General features: G+C 39.6%; 1 protein-coding gene across 4 annotated transcripts in view; it reads left to right on the top strand.

The window, feature by feature from the left end:
- The window catches only part of CLIC4 (chloride intracellular channel 4), a 56,041-nt gene that overhangs the window by 15,433 nt on the left and 17,380 nt on the right, over positions 1–23,228 (top strand). For all 4 annotated transcript variants that reach the window (XM_037881540.2, XM_037881541.2, XM_043532141.1 and 1 more), the window contains 2 exons: positions 11,477–11,586; positions 20,240–20,365. In XM_037881540.2, the coding sequence (XP_037737468.1) occupies positions 11,477–11,586; positions 20,240–20,365 (236 nt within the window). The remainder of the gene's footprint in view (positions 1–11,476; positions 11,587–20,239; positions 20,366–23,228) is intronic.

The following is a 23,228-nucleotide window of genomic DNA, read 5'->3' on the forward strand; positions in this document are numbered from 1 at the left end:
TTGGACACTTGGGTTTTTTGGATGACACTGCATTAATATTTTAGACAGAGCACTTTCATCTTGAAGGGATCCTAAATGCCTTGCAAACTATTCACAGTGCATATAATGTCACTGAGATTCAGCCATTTCTCAGCAGAGAACAACAAATAACTGGCACACAGCATGATGCACAACAGTAGGGACATGGGACATTTTGGTCAGTGCTATAGCAAACGCTTAATCTTATATAGTTCTTGCATGGACACTAGTTTTTATGTTTTATCTGAAAGACTCACATGGTTAACTATATATGGAACTCTATTTATACAGCTTGGTAAGATAAAGGTCCAAGTTGGATTTGAACCAGTAGTACTGGACAGTTTTAGGAATTTGTGTATGGACCTCTAAACCAATCTTTCATACCCTTTTATCTCTCTGTGGGATTTTTCAAAAAGCTGCATACATTTTTCCCTCTGATCACTTCATGAATTACCTCACTAATCCGTCTAAAACTGCTTCTCCATCTATAATCCTATGTGGATCCAGTGTTTTATTTAACTTTTTTTGTGGGTAAACTTACTGCTCATGAAGTTCAGGCTAACTCTGCTAGCATGCCCAGTACCTGGTGCATCATGCTGGTTTCCTCATAACTTCTCTAGTATATTTTTATCCTGACTGGCAACATCTCTGCTGTCCCAGTATTGCAGAGCCCAGGTTTTCTTCCTGCTCTGTTTAGTCATTTGTGTGATGTCAGTCTCCAGAGGTGAAACTTATTGAGTCCTCAAATCCATTTAAATTTTTTATTCAAGGGGCAAGGAGTTCTCTCACTAATGTATCCAGCAGCCTCAGTATTTACCTTCTTTCACAATAGGCTACTCAGATTTTTTTATTATTTTGCACCCCCAATCCTGCCCTGCTTCTTCCAAACCTCATTTTCTCTGCTCTCTGGCATATCAAATCTGGGAAAGTTTCCCTTGCTAGTTACTGATGAATTAGGAAATAATCCTGTGCAAGGTCTTCCAACATTCTGCCCTTTGCCTCAATTTTATTTACAGAGCCAGAGGCTGGGATATATTAAATATTCCACTGCATGCACTTTGACCTTATTATTTCTGCCTCATAGTGTGTCCCTGTTACTGATTTGCTATTTGAAACAATCCTACCTTGAGTCCAGAATTATTCCCCAAATTTAATGATACTCTGGTTCCATAAGTTCCTCATTATGTTACATGGCCTTCAAACTCCTCCTACATATTTCCACACTGCTCTTTTATATTCCAGTTCCTGTCCTGCTGAGCTGAAGAACCACATGCTATCCAGTTCTATTAAAAAAAAAAAGGGGGGGGGGAGGGGTAGGAATGGATATGAAGGGGAAAAATAAATCTAAGATATTTCACAACTGAACATAAGCATAGCCATAGTGGATCAGGTCAATGGTCCATCTAGCCCAGTATCCTGTCTCTCTCAGTGGCTTGTGCCAAGTGCCTCAGAGGGAATGAACAGAACAGGGCAATTTCAAGTGATCCATCCCGTCATCCAGTCCTAGCTTCTGGGCCAGCTGTCAGTGGAGTGGTAGATTTTTTTTCCCCCAGCCAACTTACCCTCTCATTTGGACCAAACTCTTTGACAGGGGAGCAGTCAGTAATTTAAAAAATGAAGCTGTGGGCTGTGATAGTCCTGGTTCTCATTGCCCTCTTAACAATGCCTGCTGATATATTTGCCCAGTTCTACAGTGTTTCTCCTGTTAGCTTTATTTGGGGGGGGGGGCAGGGGAGCTAAAACTCTCCCTTCTACTTCAATTCTTTGGCTCTCTTGCTCCTCCTTCCTTCTATAAAATGATACCAAAAAAAATATTGCAGAGGTGGTTATAAAGACTTCGGCTATGATGTTTGAATACCCGTCCCTTTCTACTAAGATTTTACATAAAGTATTTTAATGTACTCGTCAGTTACGGTATAAAGCGATTGAGCCTGTTTTGCCATTTTTTTTTTAAACAGTGTTAAATTAGCACAGAAGCAACTTGGAGGAAACATAAAAATTTCTCTTCATAGAACTGCGCATCATCTACCATAATGAATCCGCTGTAGCTTGAAAAGTTTCTAGCTTAGCATCCAGGCTGTTGTCAGTGTCATCTCTCAAACTGGGCATGACTACATTGTAGTTCAGGGGCAAGGTTACACTTCGGCTGTCAGCAGCGTACCTTTCTTGACAAGACAAGTTTTTCGGAGCTAGTGATCCCTTAATCTTTAATGAGTAAAATATTCACTTGCAGGTGAAAAATGTCATGTTATCTGCACAACATGGGAGTTAAAAGATAACCCTTGCCTCTAATCTCTCTCACTGTACAAATGAAATGCCAAGGTGTGGTGACGCGGATTAATGGATGAGTGGAAAGAGTGCTGCAAGTATGAAGTTCTCCTAAACCTTTGTTAAAATTATTTGTGCAAAGTTAGGTCTGATTTGAAAGAAACACATATTTGTCCACTATCAATACAAACCGTACAATTGATGACACTGGCATGATTTAGTGGTATCCATTAGAAATAGCCCTACATCATGGTTTTTCATTTATTACTTGTGTGATGATTCTGAGAGAGTCTTTACTAAAATTAGTTTTGTTTGCCAGTTAAGTGACAAAGCATTAAATAAAAGATCAGATCTGTGCTAAATGATTCCAAGCAGATTATTATTCCTCCATTGCCTCTATATAAATCCATGGTATGCTCACATCTTGAATACTGTGTGCAGATGTGGTCGCCCCATCTCAAAAAAGATATACTGGAATTGGAAATGGTTCAGAAAAGGTCAACAAAAATGATTAGGGGATGGAACGGCATCCGTATGATGAGAGATTAATAAGACTGGGACTTTTCAGCTTGGAAAAAGAGACAACTAAGGGGGTATGTTAGAGGTCTATAAGATCATGACATGTGGAGAAAGTAAATAAGGAAGTGTTATTTACTTCTCAACACAAGAACTAGAGGTCACCAAATGAAATTAATAGGTAGTCGGTTTAAAACAAACAAAAGGAAGTATTTTTTTCACACAATGCACAGTCAACCTGTGGAACTCCTTGCCAGAGGATGTTGTGTAGGCCAAGACTATACCAGGGTTCAAAAAAGAGCTAGATAAATTCATGGAGGATAGGTCCATCAATGGCTATTAGCCAAGATGGGCAGGGATGATGTCCCTACCCTCTCTTTGCCAGAAGCTGGGAATGGGCGATGGGATGGATCACTTGATTACCTGTTCTGATGCACCTGGCATTGGCCACTGTTGGAAGACAGGATACTGGGCTAGATGGACCTTTGGTCTGACCAAGCATGGCCGTTCTTATGTAATTCAGCACAGAAATAAATCAACACTTAATATTTTCCTCCCTAATGTGAAGTGAATTGGTGGTACTTGGCTCACTGAAGCTGCCATAGGATGTTGCAGCGTGATCTCAGTTATGCATAATTTCATGGTGTCTTCGGCAAGCTAGTAAGTGTCATTGCATTTTATGGAGATGGGGAGTAGCGGGCTTGATTTTAGATGTTAACTTAATGTGCTGAAATCCTCTTTTCCTTACTTTTTTCCTCCCCACAAAATATAGTCTGGAGCAAAACTAGGGCATCTAGGCTTAACTCTATTAGTTAATTTTAGCATTGCAATTCCCTGTTTGAATAGGGTGGGAATATAGTCAAATGGATGGGAATATAGTCAAATGGTTAAAGCCACAGGGCTGAGAGCTGAATTCTGGTCTCTTCCTGGTTTTGCCGCTGACCTGCTTTGTGACTAGTCATTTAACCTTGCCATGCCTCAATTTACCCATCTATAAAAATACCTAGCTCACAGATTTGAGACTTCACTCTTCTGTTATTTGAAGTCCATAGGTGAGGTGCTACAGAATTCCAAAGTACTATTACATTGTTTCCCAGGATTATTGTTGTATTGTCAGCACAACATCCTGTTGCAGTGGAGACAATCAGTACTTATTTAACAACTAAAATTATTTACCCAGGGATTCTCAACCTCTTTCTTTCTGAGACACCATCACCCGCGCCCCCAACATGCTATAAAAACTCCGTGGCCCAGCTGTACCACAACTGTTTTTCTGCATATAAAAGCCAGGGTCAGCGTTAGGGGGTAGCATGCAGGACAATTGCCTGGGGCCCCACACCAGAGGGGGCCCTGCAATACTAAGTAGCTTAGGCTTCTGCTTCAGCCGTGTGTGGTAGGGCTTGGGGCCCTGGGCTGCAGTCCTGTGTGGTGGAGCTTTGGCTTTCTGCCCTGGGCCCTAGTGAGTCTAACACCAGTCATTCTTGGTGGACCCCCTGAAACCTGCTCACAGCCCCCTGGGGGGCCCCGGACCCCTTGTTGAGAACCACTGATTTACACACCATATTTTGCAGTGCACTACAGAACATTTGCTTTGAGCACAAGTATCAATGTGCAGTTATGATGTAACGGTTTGAGGACTTTGCCGACTGTTAGAACTCTCCTACCAATGTTGTTCAGTGAAGCTAGTTTGACTGCCAGAATTGTTTACATGCTCTGTTTTTAATTATGGAAAGAAAAACTAACTAAAATTCAGATCTTTCTCAAAGTTTTGTCTTCAAAATACCACTTGAGTAGCTCCTCTTTTTACTCATTATAACAAATCGCACATGCCGCACCCCCAAAATATGTCAAACATCAGGCCTATGTAAAAATGGCCCTCTCATGCAAACAGTCACATAGCAAAATTCCTTAGCTCAACGGGACTGAAGCCAAAAGTTCCTTGGCATTCTCATTACATTCTTTCATTTTCCAGAATGTGCTCAGAATTTTTACTCCAAAATGTCCCAAGATTTTTAGTGTGTAGACAAAAACATACATTCAATTTATAGCCCCTCCACTGCAGATTTTTAAAAAAATGGATCTAGATTTTATTTAAATCACAGGACGTTGTTTAATGGACTGTAATATTTCTCATCTGATTCGAATCATACAGAAAACCGAGACAGGCTAAGTGAAAGCAGATGCTATTGGAGTTACTTATTTATTTGAAAACTGCACTCGGGGTGGGAGAGGAAAGTGACTAATAGAAGTTAATACTGTATTTCTAATCTATTTCACCTTTTTTGGGTGGGAGCAGCCTCATACGTTATTTATTGTGCACTGCGATATCGTAGTAGCCATTAAATGTAACACTACCTAGAATGTTGCATCTGCTTTCTAAGAGCATTCTTATGAGTAAATATTTGAAATAATGATTGGAATAGTTTCAAATTTCTAAGATTTGTTTTGGTGCAGTTCAGTAGTTTGTAACTAAGATCCTTTTAACTAAGTTTCGGACCTGCGAGCTAGATATAAAAGCAGTCCTGCTTTGGGCTCCAAACTGACTAATCTTAGTTCTGTCCCCATGGTGATCTTATTAAACAAAACTATTTGCTGCACTTGAGATTTGTCTATTCCGGTTGCAGCTCTTGTAATCTTTCACTATCAGTGCATGAAATTCTACAGTGGAATTAAAACTGAAGTGATGGAAGACATGGCCTTCCATCCAGCACCATGCTTCTTTAGAACAGTTCCAGTTTCACAGCTGATAAATTTTTAGAGATTGTGAGATATGAAATGCTTTACATCTGCAAGTCATTAACATTAAAATTCTTTTCTGCACCCTGAGTACATCATTTTGGAGCTGAATGTTACTACTCCTTTCTATCAGGCTGACAGGCAGCAGAGGCTGCCGAGGCTGCCAAGGCTAATGGTTTCTTGGCACCTTTTCTTGAGCCGTAATTTCTCGCGCAGATTGACATTTTCATAGCCAATCCTTCAATTTTTTTTATTATTATTACAAAATCTCTTTGCTGTAAATTTTTTTTGCCGTTTTAAATTATCAGTTTTCAAACCTGGCCATTCTAGTTTGGTACACTTAGCAAACTGTGGCTTTTTCATCTGATTTCGAAGCACTTTACAAATCTTCTCAGCACACCTATGAGATAAACCTTACATTTTTGGCACAGAGGTGGAGTGACCTTGTCCAAAGTCACAAGTTGTATGGCACACAAATGTATGGCACACAAGTTGTATGGCACACTTACTCAGTCCCCTCTTGTAGTCACTAGACTAGCATATCATAGAATATCAGGGTTGGAAGGGACCTCAGGAGGTCATCTAGTCCAACCCCCTGCTCAAAGCAGGACCAATCCCCCAGTTTTTGCCCCACATCCCTAAATGACCCCCTCAAGGATTGAACTCGCAACCCTGGGTTTAGCAGGCCAATGCTCAAATCCCTTCCTTATGTGAAGTGAGACTTAATTTTTTACGATGACCAAGTTAACTTGTGAAATAAAGTCCTGTACAGATGCTTGCCTATTATGCGTCAGAACTGTGTTTCTGCATCCTCAGAATGCCAGTTTGGAGCGATGGGATTTAACTAGCAATCCTGTATCTTGGACAGCCTTGAAGAAACTGCTAATAGATGGTGGATTCAGTTACTTACACTGGGACTAGCATTCAGGCTAGGAATATGCTTCATCTGGTGGGAGGGATCTTCCATGCATTTAAGGCATGTAGGAAAGTCCAAGCGATTGCCTCATCTACTAGAGCCCAAGGTAAAGCTGTGTAATTGAAGGTTTTTCCCAGTCCACATATAGAGAAGGCCTTTGGCCAAACATGCTACATGAAACAGGTTCTCTACTAGTTGAGGGAAGATTGAGACCCTCTGCAAAAAGTGAGGAGGAAGAACTATTACCAGCTTTTCAATGAATTGGGAATAGTTCTAGACCCTTGGAATCTTGAACGTACTGGGCAAAATAAATCTTGAAAGGGAGACTGCTGTAAGTATAAACTACCCCAAATGCTGTGGTGCTCGGTAAAGTGTAACACGTTCGATCCTGGAACTCCTTTGCGTTATTGACATGGTAAGACTTGGGTAGACCAGGAATACTTTTTTGCACCAGTATAACTACAGCTACTTGTAAAGTCTACCATGGCATGCATCCACAGTAGAGGTTTGCCCCGTTGGAACTGCATTCATGTAGCTATATCTGTGCAAAAGCCCTCAGTAGCAATAATGCATAAGACATGAACTGCCAAGGTAATAGCATGTGTTAGAGATCCCTCTATCCATAAAGAAGCACTCTCATCTGAAACTGGCTATGTAGTGAGTGCTGATCCTGGTGGCACAATCCATTCTCACCAGTATGTTATGATATAGGAACATTATATATATATATATATATATATATATATATATATATATATATATATATATATATATATATATATATATATAAACTTTATTACTGAAGGTCATTTGATAGCGTGTTGGACAATTTTTACATGTACACAGTAGAATAGCTCTGTGGATTTGTCTAGTATTTTGGCATAGTTTGGTTATATGGGCCTTCTGCTTAGTTTATTCTTCTCCTACCAAAGGGGCGTGGGAAATCAAACAGTTAAACTAGTGCAGTGGGACCTACAGGAACGAATACTTTTAAATGAAAATGTTAGTGGTGAGAAGCTAGTTTGTAGTATTCTCTGACCAAAGTATACTGTTCATTCCCTTAGGAGTTGCTCCTTGCTGATTACAGTCATGGGACGGGGTGAGCTGTTTACAGAGACTTTCCATGTTTCAGTATCATAGCCGTTACATTCCCACTGGCATACAGTAAAATTTAGTATCTCCAATGTACTGAATACTTTACTTTGACCTATACTAAGGAGGCACAATCTACAATTCTTTAGCCTGGGTTTTTGTCATTATCTCTTCCTTGAAATCTTACATGATGATGGTAAAATGGTGACTAAAACAGTCTTCTGTCCCTTCTATAGCAAATAATTCAAAAGAATGGGGCAGCCTGACAAAAGGGATATTTGTGGTAACAAGACTAGTGTTTGAAGAGAAATGCTGAGAAAAGGGGTTGTTGAAGTTTAGTATCATTACGAAGCTCTGATGATGGAGTCCTAGTACAAGCTTTGCAGTTAAGGCTGTAGCTATGTCTCCATTATAAACCAGATTTGTGACTCCTTTCTAGCTTTGTGTGTGTTTAAAATAAAATCAGTTAACTCCCCCTCAAATTTCTAGTGGCTGCCTTCCAGAAGCTCCTGTGGTACTTCTGATTTTTAAAACTGTCTCATAAGTATTTTACTAGTTGCAGAATGTTCTGACTCTTTTGCAACATCCTGTCTGAAAAGTGACTTGGTCTGCAGATTCCAAACTCTGTTTGTTCAAGTGTCCTTATTTGGGGGCTTGTGCCTCTGAGGAGTTTTGGAATGTTTGAATGATTACTGGTACTTCTGCAGTTGTTTACTGACTTGTGAACTCTCTGAACTTCATGCTGTCTGCAGGCTGAGAGTGATGCGGGCATTCAGTTTTACAGGATCAGAACCACTGAGTCCAAGAACCACTCTGTTTCTGTAGAGCAGAAGTGCTGCAGCTTGTCGGGACCTGGTGGGTCTTTTGGGTACCAGTTTCTACAGCATATTTGCGTCTTTAGTGTTCATAAGAGTTCCCAGTGTGAGGATGCTTTTCTAAGCTTATAAACCTCATTGAAGTAGATCTATATGAAGAAACTCTGCCCAGGACAATTACTGAATATTACAGTAGCAGAGCTTTTTGCAAAACTTCCATCTGCTTCTCAACTCAGGTGACTAATCTGACTACATGGAGGAAAGTCCCTGGGGAGGAGTTTCTACTGTAGCCTTTTTCCCAGATGGCAGATACACTATGATCAATACCGAGTGTTAAAAATCATGAGTTAGGCCCCTCAAAATCATGAGATTAGTTTATCGTGAGGTTTTAAAAAAACACATTTTGTTTTCAGTTGCTTTCTAATCTGAGCCTTTAGAGTTTTTCACATTTTCAAGCTTGTCTACAGAACCATGAGGGCTAGAAACTTACATTTCAAAATAAAAACTGAGATTCTTGTATAGTAATTAGTCCAGGAGCTGGGACTTCAGCTAGATTTGGAGTTTTGCTTGGACTTGTGATAGTCATGAATTGGCAACAGTTCAATGATCTTTTATTTTTATTAGATGACTTCTATGGAGGTAGGTAGGATAAACTTTTTCAAACTTAAAAACTGAATACTTCTAATGGTCAACTTTAGATGTACTTCTATTTCTTACCTTAAAAATAAAGGAATTTAATGACAATAAAGCCCTAAGATTGATGAAACCTTAAGATTGCTTCTAGACTTCTTTAACACTTAGGCCTTTTTTTTCTTGAACTACTGGTCCAGTGTTCTAATTACCTGACTTTTCAATGTTTAACTATAAAGTTCAAAAGTTTTAATAGATTTACCATGATGTCACTTATAACTGCAGATATTGAATCTTGCTTTTCATAAAAAGATCCACAATATAATTGAGATACATAGTCACTAGTTGAAATTGGCTGACTGCAGTACTTCTCACTCGATGAGGGTTAGCAGAAATGCGGTAGAACATTATTATAGCAATTTTCCCCAAAAGAAGGGAAATAAGTGGAAAGATCCACAAAGAATGATCTGTTGGAATGTTGCCATCAAAAGGTGTGTTCATGTGAAGTTTAGTTGCCACTTAATGTTAAAAAGCTCATGATTCATCTAATACTTGAAAGATGAGCTATTTTTATGTACATCAAAAACTGTTTAAAAATATCCATGAACAGTCATTGAAGGAAATGAGAAGCAAATGGGTTACTCAGCTTTGCAAGTATGCAAAACCTCAGTATAATTCACATCTCTACTAAAATGCCAGTCCTGCCTTTGTTGCAAAGAATCATCGTACAAAGGTCACAACAAATGACTAATAAAAAGCAACTTGGCAACAGACAAAACAGATGCAGGCATCCAAGTTGATGCTCCCAAGGGAGGCATGCACTTCACACCTCTCCTTAATTATGTTTCGCTGCTGATTTCCTTTGAGTCATTGGGAGCACAACAAACCTTGCCTGGGCAAGAGCTAATAGTTTGAGTTATTAGCTGTAGCTTTTCCCATGGTTGGCACCTTATTTAGGATGGAGATGTGTGTGGCCAGTGTGTCTGTCATGCTCCTTTTTAATGCTCACCACCGTCTTACAGTCCTGACTGTATTTATAAGTCACATCACCAGCACATGGGAGAGCAGGGGTTTGCATGGTGCTGCCCTGCCAGATGGGAGGGAGAGTAGAAAGTCTTCTATACCCTTGAGATTAAAATGCATATATTGCAATTCTCCTCCCTGCCCTGTTTGTTCCTCACTGTGACTTCTTGGGATGAGGGGATTCAACGTCAATGGCTCATACAGTTCTCCCCCCTCCCCCCCGCCCCCTTTGGGGAAGTCAGTTGCGGTTCCATTTGTTCTGATGGTTTTGTGAGATAAACACCTGTCCTTTGGGAGTGAGACTGAAAGTTGTCACCGGATGGCTGTTCAGCCACCTGCATAAAACCACGTTGGGGGTGGGGGAGGTCTCAATCACTACCAGTCTGTGTTGGATTCAAACCAAAACCTTATATTTGAGACAGCCTTCCACATGGAAACGGACTCCTAAAGCAACTCCCTTATCTTCAATGTATATTTCTACCATGGCTCCTGTGAGAAATTAACTCACCAAGGTTAGTTGTTTAGAGGGGAAGTTGGGAAGCACAATATATCATTTTGATGGTATGGCTTATCCCTCTATTCCCATCCTTCATATGTTGCTTATCTTAGATGGTAAGCTCTTTGGAACAGGAATTTTGCCTTACCTGTGTGGAGAGCATCTAACACTCTGTAGGATATTCTTAAATACAAATAATACTTCAGCGTGTACATTCAATCCCCAGTGTAGCCAATCTGGAAGTTCTACCACTAGCCACTTAAGTGCAATAGGATTGAGAGAGCTCCCTGCCGCAGAGGGTTAAAAGATAAAATGAAAGACAGATGTCTAATAGAAATATTTTTAATAAAGCTTTTAAATCTGTTTTTCATGCACTATACTAAGGATGGTAAACGCAACAATTCTGGAAATATTCATTTAAAGCATGCTGAGGAATCCCCTCCGTTGGGTATTGTATGGTAATATCTGAGGATATCCCTCCGGGTACTTGAGCAGGACTTTTGAACAGCCAAAGGACTGCTCCCAGAGAATCCTTCACAGCCTTTACTCTGAGCCCATTGTTTGTCAGGATGAGACTCTGGGAGTTGTTAATGGTGCGTAATACATATGCTCCCCAACTTACGCAATCATCCCCTTCTGGAAAGCCTTGCGTAACTCAAATTTTGCGTAAGTCAGAAACATTAAGTAAAAATTTCTGCAACTCAAAAATCCTATTTCTGGCTTATGGAGCTTTTTCCATAAGTGTGAATTAGTGTAAGTCGGGTCTTGCGTAACCTGGGGAGCGTCTGTACCGGCATGGTGCAGACAGGATGAGTAAAACTTAGTCATAGACCTTACTACTGAGTCTCTGCTTTTATTTCAGGAACTTCCAGTAATGGGAGGGGTGTGTGTGTGAGAGACACTGAATGAATGGATTGTGCACCTACTGCTACCCTTTGATATTAATGACCTGTTTCTCTTTCACAGGCTGGCAGTGATGGTGAAAGCATAGGAAACTGTCCCTTTTCACAGAGACTTTTCATGATTTTGTGGCTCAAGGGTGTAGTGTTTAGTGTCACAACGGTTGACTTGAAGAGGTAAGAAACATTGTTTCTCTGCCAAATGTACAGTAGCTTTATTTCTCAATGTGATGTGTGTTGTGTAGATCTAAGGCTTCCAGATTTTACTTAGTACATCTTATTTCAAACATGACTGACTTCTTGCACCAATTACTGTGTCATGGGTATATTCTCTAAAGCACTTATGGTCAAATACTAATTTGGCGGTGTGTGTCACTGCATGATGGTTGCAAGATCTTGCCCGATTTGAGTTCTCACATCTGTTTACATTATTGAAAGCCAGCTTTAATATCCAATGATGGCTTCTGCAAAGCTAACTCATGGGAAGACATGTTAATGGATGCTGCCTTAACTGATAACTGAACAAGTAACATAGGACACTGACTTAAACAAGGACTATAGATAACTGGCTCATAATCCAGACACAGTTTGAGAAGCTGATTCAGCCTCTTTCAGTTTTGAACAAATTCCTATATTTACTCACCTTTTTGAGATGTGGAGATTGGTTTCAAGGCCTCAGTTACTCTTATCTTTCCTGTTTTTTATTTTTAATGTGCTATGCTTGCTTGATCATTTATCTGGAAAACTTTTGCCATGCACAGAGGCTTAGATGGTCAGTGCTTCATTAACAGAACAACCATATTCCTGTGTGAGACACTGAATTGTATCTATATGACAAAATTGTCACACATGACACAAAAAATGTAGCCCTTGGCAAATTTTCAGCAAAGTTTCCTTTTTTTTTTTTTTTTTTTTTTTTTTTTGCAGCTTCATTCCCGGTCGAGTTAATATCTGTAATGCCCTGAACCTCAAAGGCATTGTCCTTTTTAATATGAGTGGCTCAACACAATTCTGGTTAGAGTGAGACAAACACAGGACCGTAACCTAGAATCAAATATTGTATCCGTGAGCTAGGAGAGAAATATACACTTGCTTTCCAAAGGCCATCTGTAGTGTATGCCATAAATAGGATACAAAATAAAGTATATTCTGTCACACAGATCACTTTTTATATTCCTGGCTCTTATTAACAAGGGGTGAATGGATTATATCTTAGTGGGAATTATATGACCAGTATGGTTATAGCTTCCTTAGCTTTCCAGCATACCTGAAAATTTTGTATTGGGTGACAGTGAAAGTTGGAAAGCCTTTCTGTACCACACCACACAGAAAATCACTCAGTATAATTAAAAAAATATTTTGTCACCAGGCACACACCCTTAATATTTCCTAGAACAGATGAGTTTTTTCCAATCCAGTTTCTTTAAAGAACACACTAATAAGTTGGTCTCTTACAATTAGCCATTGAAAGTGAGTATTGTATTGCAGGATAATAAATATGCAGGACATTCAATAATGAAAGATTATGAAAATCTATAATTCAGAAAAGAACGCAGCATGGAATGGCCCTTGCACTTGGATTGTGTCTGGTTTTTAATGATGTACTCTTACTGCATAACTTAGTAGTTTACATATGGTCTTGTACAAATAAGAATTGCTTCATAATTCATTGCAAAGGAATTTTGCCAAGTGAAGAATCGTTGGATGGATCCTAAAGATCATCTGACCTACAGGCAAACTACCCATGAGTTTTTTGGGTAATTGCAGATTGTGGGACGCAACTCTTAGAATCCTCCTTTTCAGATCTCTAAGATAAGCCCTGCTATCATCACATAATAAAAACAAAGATGGCATTTTCACAAACTTACATTGGTAGAAGGAACACTTTCCCAATAAGAGAATGAGTAGAAATCCAATGTAATATAGTCTGCTCTTATATAGCACTGTACAAATATCAGGTCTGTATCAACCTATGCCCATTTGTAAATGGAGAAACTGTAGTGCAGAAATGAAATGATTAGCTCAATGGACATGCAGAACCGTATGATGACAGAGCCGGAAACAAAACCAGGTATCCTGATTTCCCAGGCCTTGACTCTGCCCACTGTTACCTAATGTTAAGTTCAGTAGAGTGTTGTTTTAGTGTGTGGTACGAAGTAAGTTTTATAATAAAACTAATCTGGGTTGAAAACAAATGTTTATCAATTTGGCTAACTTTGAAGTGGCAGAAGAAAGGAAAGCCTATGGCATTCTAGACTTTAATATTACTTACAAACTTAATTTTTCCTATTGGGAGTAAAGAACATAATGTATTGTGTTTGCCTAAGAGTAAAACCAAAGTAGTATGTAGATATTGCGATCAGAGCTTTTTTAAAAAGTCTAGCAAAAGGAGGCCAGCATGAGACATCCTGAACTCTATTTCTAATAACAAACTAGTTGATTTAGCTTTTGTTGATATTGCTGGCATTGGAACAGAAACCTCTTAGCACCACAGATTGAGGTTAACTCCATACGGGTAATCCAGTGTAGGTATTCATTGTTCCTTCATACAGCCATGAAACAGGACACATTTAAAAGAAAAGTCTTTATTGACATGCCTGCATTTGTAGCAATGTTATAAAGTTCTTTGGGCTGGATAAGATTTCCTTGTAAACATTGGTGTTGCTTCCAACTCACATAAACTACATGTACTGAACCTTCCATTTAACTGTGTGGCTTGTAGACCCTCCAAAACAGGCTTCTACAGGGTTTTAGCTCTGGGCTCTCATTGCTGTTATTGATTGCGTACTTTAAAAACCCAGTGCAACTTCTGGGAAAAAAAAAATTAGAGGACCATGTTAATAGACCCATTATGTATTTATAAGCATCAGAAGTATCTGGGTCACTTCTTCTCATGTCAGACACGTAATTAGAAATGCAAGAGATTTCTGTTCAGATTGCATTGTTTCTGTATACCCTTCACATCTGGGCATTAATGGAAAGAAATTTCAGGTTTAACTTAATTTAAACCTCTTGCAGCCATCCTCTCTCCATCCTAATAAGTCTTTCCTTCTAGTTCTCTAGGTTTTGATTTAGGGGAAAAAATGCAAAGTAGATTCAAAACTGAGAAATAGAATTAGAGAAAAGCAGCTGGGATTTTGTTTTGTACCTGACCTTATAGTGATGGATGTGTGCTCTGTGATAGAGGGACACATCTGCAGTCACTACAAGTAATTAAAATCTTGAATAGTGGTGGGATATCAAGTTAATCTTTGTTTAAAAAAAAAAAGTTCAAAATAAGGCTACAGAAATACACATTTTGCTGTTAACTTGTTGATCAATGTGCCTGGATTACCAAATGCCTGGCAGTAGTGCTGCTTGGCACATAAGAGTAGTTGAATGTTTTGATTAAATTGGAGCCTTATTTACATGTAGGTTTTCTACCATTTACCAAGAGAAGAACGGGTGCTGGCATTTGTCCCCATATTCATAATAGTGCCATTAGGAATGGCTTCCAGGAATACAGTATTCAATGAGTATCATATGCTCTTTTATACTTTTTTCCCCCCCCCAAGTTTAACATGCTGTACATATTCTTAAGCTTCACTTTCTAAACTTTGCTACTCCTGTTTTGTCCCGTTATGGACAGCCACAAACTTGTGAAAGTTAGGTGCTGAGAACTTTTCACTCATTAATTTATCTCACTAACTTAGAAATTGTGGGTATACTTGCAAACCATCCTCTTGCTTGACAGTACAATACAATTTGTATACAATAGTAGGCCTAGTTTGCATTAACTAACTTTCGACACTGTAAGGTCAGTGTTTGGCCTTAAATGAAAGATCTATGGGAGCTCTAATTCAATTCTGTAGTTGTCTTAGCAGGTCATGGTTTGGTACAAAAGTTCACCAATAAGTAACTTTGGGATACACCAGAAGAACTGAGTCTTATTTGATTTACTTTTTATGATGTGTATTTTCCTTTCCTAAATTGTGTTAAATATAGTAATGTGCAAACAAAAGAATATTTTGCAGTTCTCAGTTCAACTATTAGTTACTAGGGGCACGAGAAAATATGCACACAGACTGAATTAAATCGGACATACCAGCATTTCAGTAAGACCAAACATTTCTTGCTTCTATGCAGTCAAAGACAGAGGCTCTATTCTTTCCCTTTTCAGTAACAACTTTTTATGTGCAGAAATTTAACTTGTTCTGATGACTGAAGCAGTGTAAAAACTGTTAAGCTTGTAATAAAACTCAAGGCAAGTGTGTGTTCAATTTAATTTAGAAATCCTGTTTGGAAGCATTAGTTTACACCTTTGAGATTCTGTTTTTAGACTATTCTTCAAATTTATAAAATTGACACCCAATCCATAACTAACCTCCACCCCTAAACATTCAAGGACTGCCCAGACATAAAATCACGTCTTCGATAGCCTGTGTAAGGTGGAGGAAAGTTTTCTATTTACCAATGTATTTATCCAGTGATTTCTGGAGATTTGCTTCAGCATGTGTCAGATAAACACCACTCAATCATGCTAACCCACTGCCCCGGCTTTTACTACGCTATTCAACTTTAAGGGCTTGTGTACACACAGAGTTGTTCCTGATCAACTCCGTGTGTGGACAGTTATTCTGAAGCAAGAGGTCTGGAATAAAAGAGTCTACACTTGGACATGATTAGGAGCAGCTTTTGTGCTTTAAATTTACACCCTACCATAGTCCATGTTAACCATCGAGTTCAGGCAAGATTACTTTCCTAAAATATGGTAAATATCCAGACTAGATTTCAGTTGTTGTCACCAGATAATTAAATGGACAAATTGCTGTTAATAAGGGCCTGTCTACGCTGTGCCTTAGTCTGCACCAGCTGGGGTGTAAATTCTAATTGGCCCATGCTAGTGCGTGCTAAAAGTTTGCTTATGCGCATTAATGTAGTCCTGTTCCAAAAACATGGGCCAGTTAGTGTGCAACACACTGGTGCTCGTTAGAAGTTGCATCCTAGCTGGTGCAGAGTAAGGCTCCATGTAGACAAGCCCTAACATAGATCTGAGCTGTAAACTTCGTGTAGCCCACACCTGCAAATCAAAGTAGATATCTATATGGTGACTTTTTAGAAGCTCAGTGAAAGAGACAAGAATTGTTTAAAGATTTCTGTTGCAGCCCCTAGGGCCTAGGCACAATATATACTAAAACTTTCATTCTAATTTTCATATAAGGGCTAATACTAGGCCACTTTGCTATCCAGTCAAGTCATTTATAACCAAATTCTGTTTTCTGTAATTTCTGGGATACAGCTTTTAAAGCACACCATTGGCCTCTTACCCTGAACTTCAAAGGAGTGAAGGCAGGCCAGGTGGCCTGAGAAGATTCTGATAAGCTCTTTTAAGGACATGCCACTGCATTCATAGGGTAACTCTACCTTGCAGCTGGGAAGTGCTTCCCAGGTCAGGTAGGCAGACATGCTATCTCTCCTCAAGCGAGTGCACTAAAAGCAGTGTAGCCAGGTATAGCATAGGCAGCAGCACCAGCTACTTGCCGGAATACAAACTTGCCTAGAACACCAGATACGTACTTGCTCAGCTAGCTTGAGCCACTGCCCAGCTACGCTGCTCTCTTAAGCATGCTAGTTCGAGCAGAGCTGGTGCATGTCTGTCCGCCCAAGCAGGGAAACATGCTGTCAGCTGCAGTGTAATGTACCCATAGATAATCAAATAGCATTTGAGATTGTGGCTTTGAGGTTATGGCTTGTAGTTCTAAGATAAGTATGATCTAATGGTTAGCATAGCAAACTGTGGGTCATAACTCCTGCATTCTGTTCCTGGCTGTGTACTTACTGGACCTTAAACTCTGTGCCTGTTACCTCATTTTCAAAATGGAAGGAGGCAAACATCACAGCATTTGAGGTTTTGTTTGTAAAGTGCTTTGAGATCCTTGGGTAAAATGTGCTGTGTTGACCCAATATTCTATACTGCACAGGTGTCTATACAGTATTCCACATGCTTTGTTTTCATATGTCCATTTTATTTAAGGACACAGTGCAGCTAATAAATTACTTTAATGTCATTTGAAATCATGTAGAAACCTTCCCTTTTGATATTTCGTTAGTGTGAAGTCTTGTCTGTTTCTGAAATTAAACCTTCTCCTTGATAGCATTATTGCAAGTGGTTTTGGCTGCATTTGTTTATCTAGTCAATGTGCAAAATTGGAAGGGAGCCAGGATGGCTTCCTGCAGTTGTTGCAGGCGTACAGAGCTGTATTTTAATACAAAGTTAAGGTATGAATTGACTCGCAGAGCCCTCTGGCATAAAACAGAGGGTGGAAAGGACAAATAGGAATGGCACTCTGCAATGAGTGAGAACTACTTCGGAAAATTAAAATTGCCACATTTGCCTCAATATCCTGACTTCTACCATCTTCACTAAAATGCCACCAGAGTAAAAGTGGGTGTTAAGATTAAATACTGAGGTGCCTGAGTACTGACAGTGAAGTCTCTGGTTTAGTTTTGCATGGAATTTCAGCTGCATGTAATTCATAGGTATGCTTATAGCATAAGTACAAATGATCCTGTGTACATCTGCCAAAGCCTTAGAGCCTTTTTATGGCTATTGCTACTTCCTTTGTTAAAGGGTTGTGTTGTAGCCAGGGAATGAAATCTAGCATATCTTGTTTAAATTCTGTAGGAATTTACACTGTCTGATTGCTGCAGTACTAACTGGCATACCTATAGTTACTTGATTAACTAAATTTAAAGGCGTTATCCACACACCCCTGTGCTTTTCCACACGAGTTGGAAACAATCTTCCTTAAACTTACTGCTGTTAGCATAGTTTCGCTGATTAGTGTGGACAAGGGTTTTGGTTTGAGAATCATGTTATCAATTACACCCTAAAATAATCTAGAGCATGAAAATAACCTCAAATTCCTATTTATGCTTGCCAGAGAAAACTCTTCTTGACCATAAAGAATCACTGGCTTCAGTCCAGGATTTAACTTCCGCTATAAGATGAAAAGTTGACACATAGTATTGTAATTCCTGTTTGAGTTAAGACTGTCACACTAACATGGAAGTATTGCATTCCATGGGGGTTGCTTATAGGAGAGAATTTAAAGGGAGCTATTTTTAGATGAGACTGGATTCAGAGCCTGCATCCTTTATTCCTGTCCCCTGCCTGAACTTCTCAACTTCTGCACTCGAACATTAAATGTCCCTCTGCTTCCCTATGTCTGATGCTACAAATGAAATAGCAGATGTGCAAACACACCTTGTGTTGAAAGGAATAAATTACGCAAGTCAGAATGAATGTGAGTGGACGGATGCACGTGTAGCTGGCACACAGCTTTTTAGATGTGTGCCTGCAATGTCGCATGCTGTCACCTCTACATCACTACCAACTAAGGGAAAAGGAGCAGCCGTCAAGTGCCCATAAAATAAACTAGCTAGGCTTGATAAAAAATACCGCGTGAGAGGCATTGTTGGTAGACATCCCGGAAAGCAAGAGGTGTCACCAAATCTCTTTATAAAACGACTTGATGCCTCCTTGCCCATCTCTGTAGAATCTAAGTACTTATGACTGTGCCAGTCAGTGATATCCTCCTCTTCCCACCCCAAGTCCATGGTTCTTGCCAGGAAAATCTTACTTTCCTCAATATTTACTTAGAGAAAAAAATAGCCTCCTATTCTTAGATTGTTACTAGGGCACACTTTTCTCCTTACTGCTTGTTGTTTTTTTTGTTGGCAAAGAATGGCATGCGTGGTGTTTTAATTTATTTCTGGTTTAATTTATATCCATTAGGAAAAATTTGGATGTGGAGAGGTAGAGGTATTAGGGATGCAGACAGGTTCCATGCAGGTTGCTCTATGTACCAACATACATTGGGGGTAAAACAGACCTGACGGTGAGGAAAGAAATTACATCCCTGGACATCTCAAAATAACTATATACAGTAGAACCTCTGAGTTAAACACCAGAGTTACCAACTGACCAGTAAACCACACACCTCATTTGGAACCGGAAGTATGCAATCAGGCAGCAGCAGAGACCCAAAACAAAACAAAACTGCAAATACAGGACAGTACTGTATTAAACATAAATTGCTAAAAATATAAAGGGAAAGTTTTTAAAAAATTTTTTTGATAAGGGTAAGGAAACTCTTTCTGTGCTTGTTTCAGTTAAATTAGAATGGTTAAAAGCAGCATTTTTCTTCCGCATATTGAAGTTTCAAAGCTGTATTAAATCAATGTTCTGTTGTAAACTTTTGAAAACACAACCAAAACATTTTGTTTAGAGTTACGAACATTTCAGATTTCAGAGTAACAGCCATGTTAGTCTGTATTCGCAAAAAGAAAAGGAGTACTTGTGGCCCCTTAGAGACTAACCAATTTATTTGAGCTGTAGCTCACGAAAGCTTATGCTCAAATAAATTGGTTAGTCTCTAAGGTGCCACAAGTACTCCTTTTCTTTTTGCGAACATTTCAGAATTACAAACAACCTCCATTCCTGAGGTGTTCATAACTCTGAGGTTCTACTGTATTCTACTATTCCTACAAAGGAGATCTGAAAACAGCTAGTTAAGAATTAAAGCAAACTTTGAAGTACCACAAATACGTTGAGATTAAAAACTTTACTAGTGTAGTTGTCATGAAATTGCAAGGCATTGAACTCCCTTTCATATGCTGTTGCTTGATGCTTGTGTTAACTCTTGGAGGGGCAGAGCTGGCATGCAGAGATTGGCCTCAGGCAGTACCTCTATGATCAGAGGTAGCATTGATAGCTGGGATCATGGTTGTACTGTGCTCACTTGTTCCTTTTAAAATTGTTTTGTATCACATTTGCATTGCACCATAGGAAACCAGCAGACCTACAGAACTTGGCTCCAGGGACTCATCCACCCTTTATTACCTACAATAGTGAGGTGAAAACAGATGTGAACAAGATTGAAGAGTTCCTTGAAGATGTCTTGTGTCCACCCAAGTAAGTATTGTGCGGAAAATGTATTTGGAAACAGGTTATTTGGTAACAGTAGCATGGGTATCTGGCCTCAGGGTTGTTGGTGTTGCTTTGTTTAAATTCCTGTTTATGGAGAAGCTACCTGCAATAAATAGTGCAAGTATTATTGTTAACCAAGTTTAAGATGCTTTCCATATCAACAAACTAAAATCTGAATCTTTGTAATGTGGATTGAGGCCTTAAATATTTCATCCAGAAACCACATATTTTATAAATACCCATTTGTTTAGGAAGAAGTCAACGTGGAAATAGACTAGAGGTTATCTGTAATCAACTGTTACCATTTTATACATGCATGTTGGAGCCTGAATATTTTTCATTTTTGGTGGTTGAGGGTGGGGCTGTGAGCTAGAAGGGAGGCAGGATACGTAGGGCTAATAAGATTGTATTCGTGTAACTGAAAATGGTGCCCCGCTTCACAGAACTATATATCTGTGCATTAACATTAAATCATTAGGGAAACCTATTTTCTGGTGATCTACTTATGGTCTTTTGCAAGCTTTGTATTTGCAGACATTCTTCTAGAAGTAAAAGACATGGCATTCAGCCATTTAAGTTAAAATGAAAAGTTCATTTCAAGTAAGGATGGTAAATGTCAGTGACTTGCATGTTTTCCATTAGAAAGCTTTTCCTCATTCCTTCCTAGCTTATTGAATAAGAAAAAGGATAATCACTGTGTATACCTTGCAGAATCAATCATATCTATGTGCAAGTTGGCAGTAGCTTTCTGTGGCTTGGGCCCATCTTGCCACGCATAATGATGTGCTCCCCGCTTCTAAATGTGTACGTGAGGCTAAGGTTGAGCCTTAAGCCTGTCAAAATTGTGATGGAAAAATGTGAATACATGTTTTATTCATTAGATTATGTAGTGCGAGAGCAGGAACCTGTATCAGGTACCCTTTAAACGCCAACTGGCAGGCTGTGGTGTTGATCAGACATGGGTCGTCTGTGGCTAGCTGAGCTCTCTCTCCTCTGAGCCTTCAGGAAGAGGAAGGATTTCTGGAACATCACACTTTTCTTCTTCTCTTGTTCGGAATCTTGCGGTCAATGACCACGTATCTTCTGGGACAGATGGTTTTTAAGTCACATGTTTTTAAAAATGTCTCCTTTCCCTTGGGCTGGCAGGACTAACGGAGCAAAGCAGACTGTATGGCTGCGTATAGTTATTCTACTGTGTATCAAGCCCAATTTTCCATTCCCTGAGCACTGGATTGCAGTGATAAGGGGGGCAGCTTTCCCCTGTAATCCCCCTCTATTATGTTAAAAGCGCCATGTGCTTGATTGTATATGCTTGCTCCAGAAAGCAGAAGTGTGTAATTATAGTCTCTACCCCAGGGTGGTTTAAGAGAATCTGGAGCAGGACTTGTCCAGTTCTCTACAAGTAGAAAATTCATTGGGACAGATAATGTACTTGCCTGTCCATAAAACAAGTCTTCTCTCTTTTCCAAACACACACTTTGCTTTTAAGAGTGTTTTGAATTAAATTAACATCTGCGATCATTTTCATATCTTTTTGGGGCGACAGGCACTATGTAGATGTAAGAGTAAATGAACTGAGGTATTTTTATCCCACATAGGAAAGGGTCAGAAAGTTAAGGTTACAAAAAGTCTGTTTCTTTTTGCTGAGAACTATTAACATCAAACATACCAGTCCATCTTAAGCTGTTCTTGGAATAGAAAAGAGCCATTGTGTCTATTCAGTCATCTGAAAAAAGGAAGGTCAAAAGGGATTGATCAATTACCAGTGAGATTGTTTTACTGTACACTAATAAAACCATCTCTTGTTGATCAGAAAGCAACTTTATTTTTTAATCTAATTTTTTTTCTGATTGGATTTTATGTTGTAAACCACTCTTGAGTTTTGACTACCTTTTTGTGCAACATACTGTAAGTGCTGTCCTTACCTAATGTGTGAACCCTATGTATAATCTGCAGGGGTTTGCACCAATTTTAGAGGAGTCTAGGCACAGTGAGTGGTCTCCAGTTAAAGGTGGGCTTGAGTAAAACCCTGGATCTCAACCGTCAACTCTGAGGGTGTTCAAAGTCTAGGATAAACTTCTGGGAATGGCCTCTGTGTATAATGGGTTAAATCAAAAACTCTGATCCAAACTTTGAGGTAGTTGACATCATTGAGCTCGCCCTTAGGCTATGTCTGCATTGCAATGAGAGCTGTGATGTCAGCACATGTAGACGTTATTTGAGATTGCTTTGAGCTAGCTAGCTCAAACAACAATAGCAACAACGCCATGGCAGCCTGAGCTCTGCAACCCCACCCAGGACATGGGTATGTACTGAAGTGGCTTGCTTGTGCTGCTGTCCATGCTGCCGTGACTTCATCGCTATTGGTTTTTGAACTAGTTAGATCAAAACTAGTTTGTGTATGTCTGCATTCGCTGCATCCACACCTCTTATTGCAATGTCGACATACCCTTGGGCTTTGTCTACACTAGCACTTTTGTCAGCAAAACTTTTGTTGGTCAGGGGTGTGAAAAAACTGCCTCCCCCTCCCCCCCCAACCGACATAAGTTTCACCGACAAAAGTGGTTACACAAGAGAGGCTACACGAAACATTTCAGCAGCGCAGCTGCAGTGGTACAGCTGTCCTGCTGTAAAGTCCATAGTGTAAACGTAGCCTAAGTCTCAATGGCTAGTCCACGAGAGGGAGGATCTGGGAATTAAGAATTGCTATTAAAATCCCTTATTTTGATATTCAGTGACTAGTAGGGGAATCCTCTGGGGGAAAGGAACATGTGAGTGGGTGGTGGTGCATTGCGGACACCACTACTCATTTTTGGCCCTGTGGGAGGGTTCCAAAAGTCACTTCAAA

Source organism: Chelonia mydas, chromosome 19 (genome assembly GCF_015237465.2).
Source record: "Chelonia mydas isolate rCheMyd1 chromosome 19, rCheMyd1.pri.v2, whole genome shotgun sequence".
Lineage (NCBI taxonomy): Eukaryota > Metazoa > Chordata > Testudines > Cheloniidae > Chelonia > Chelonia mydas.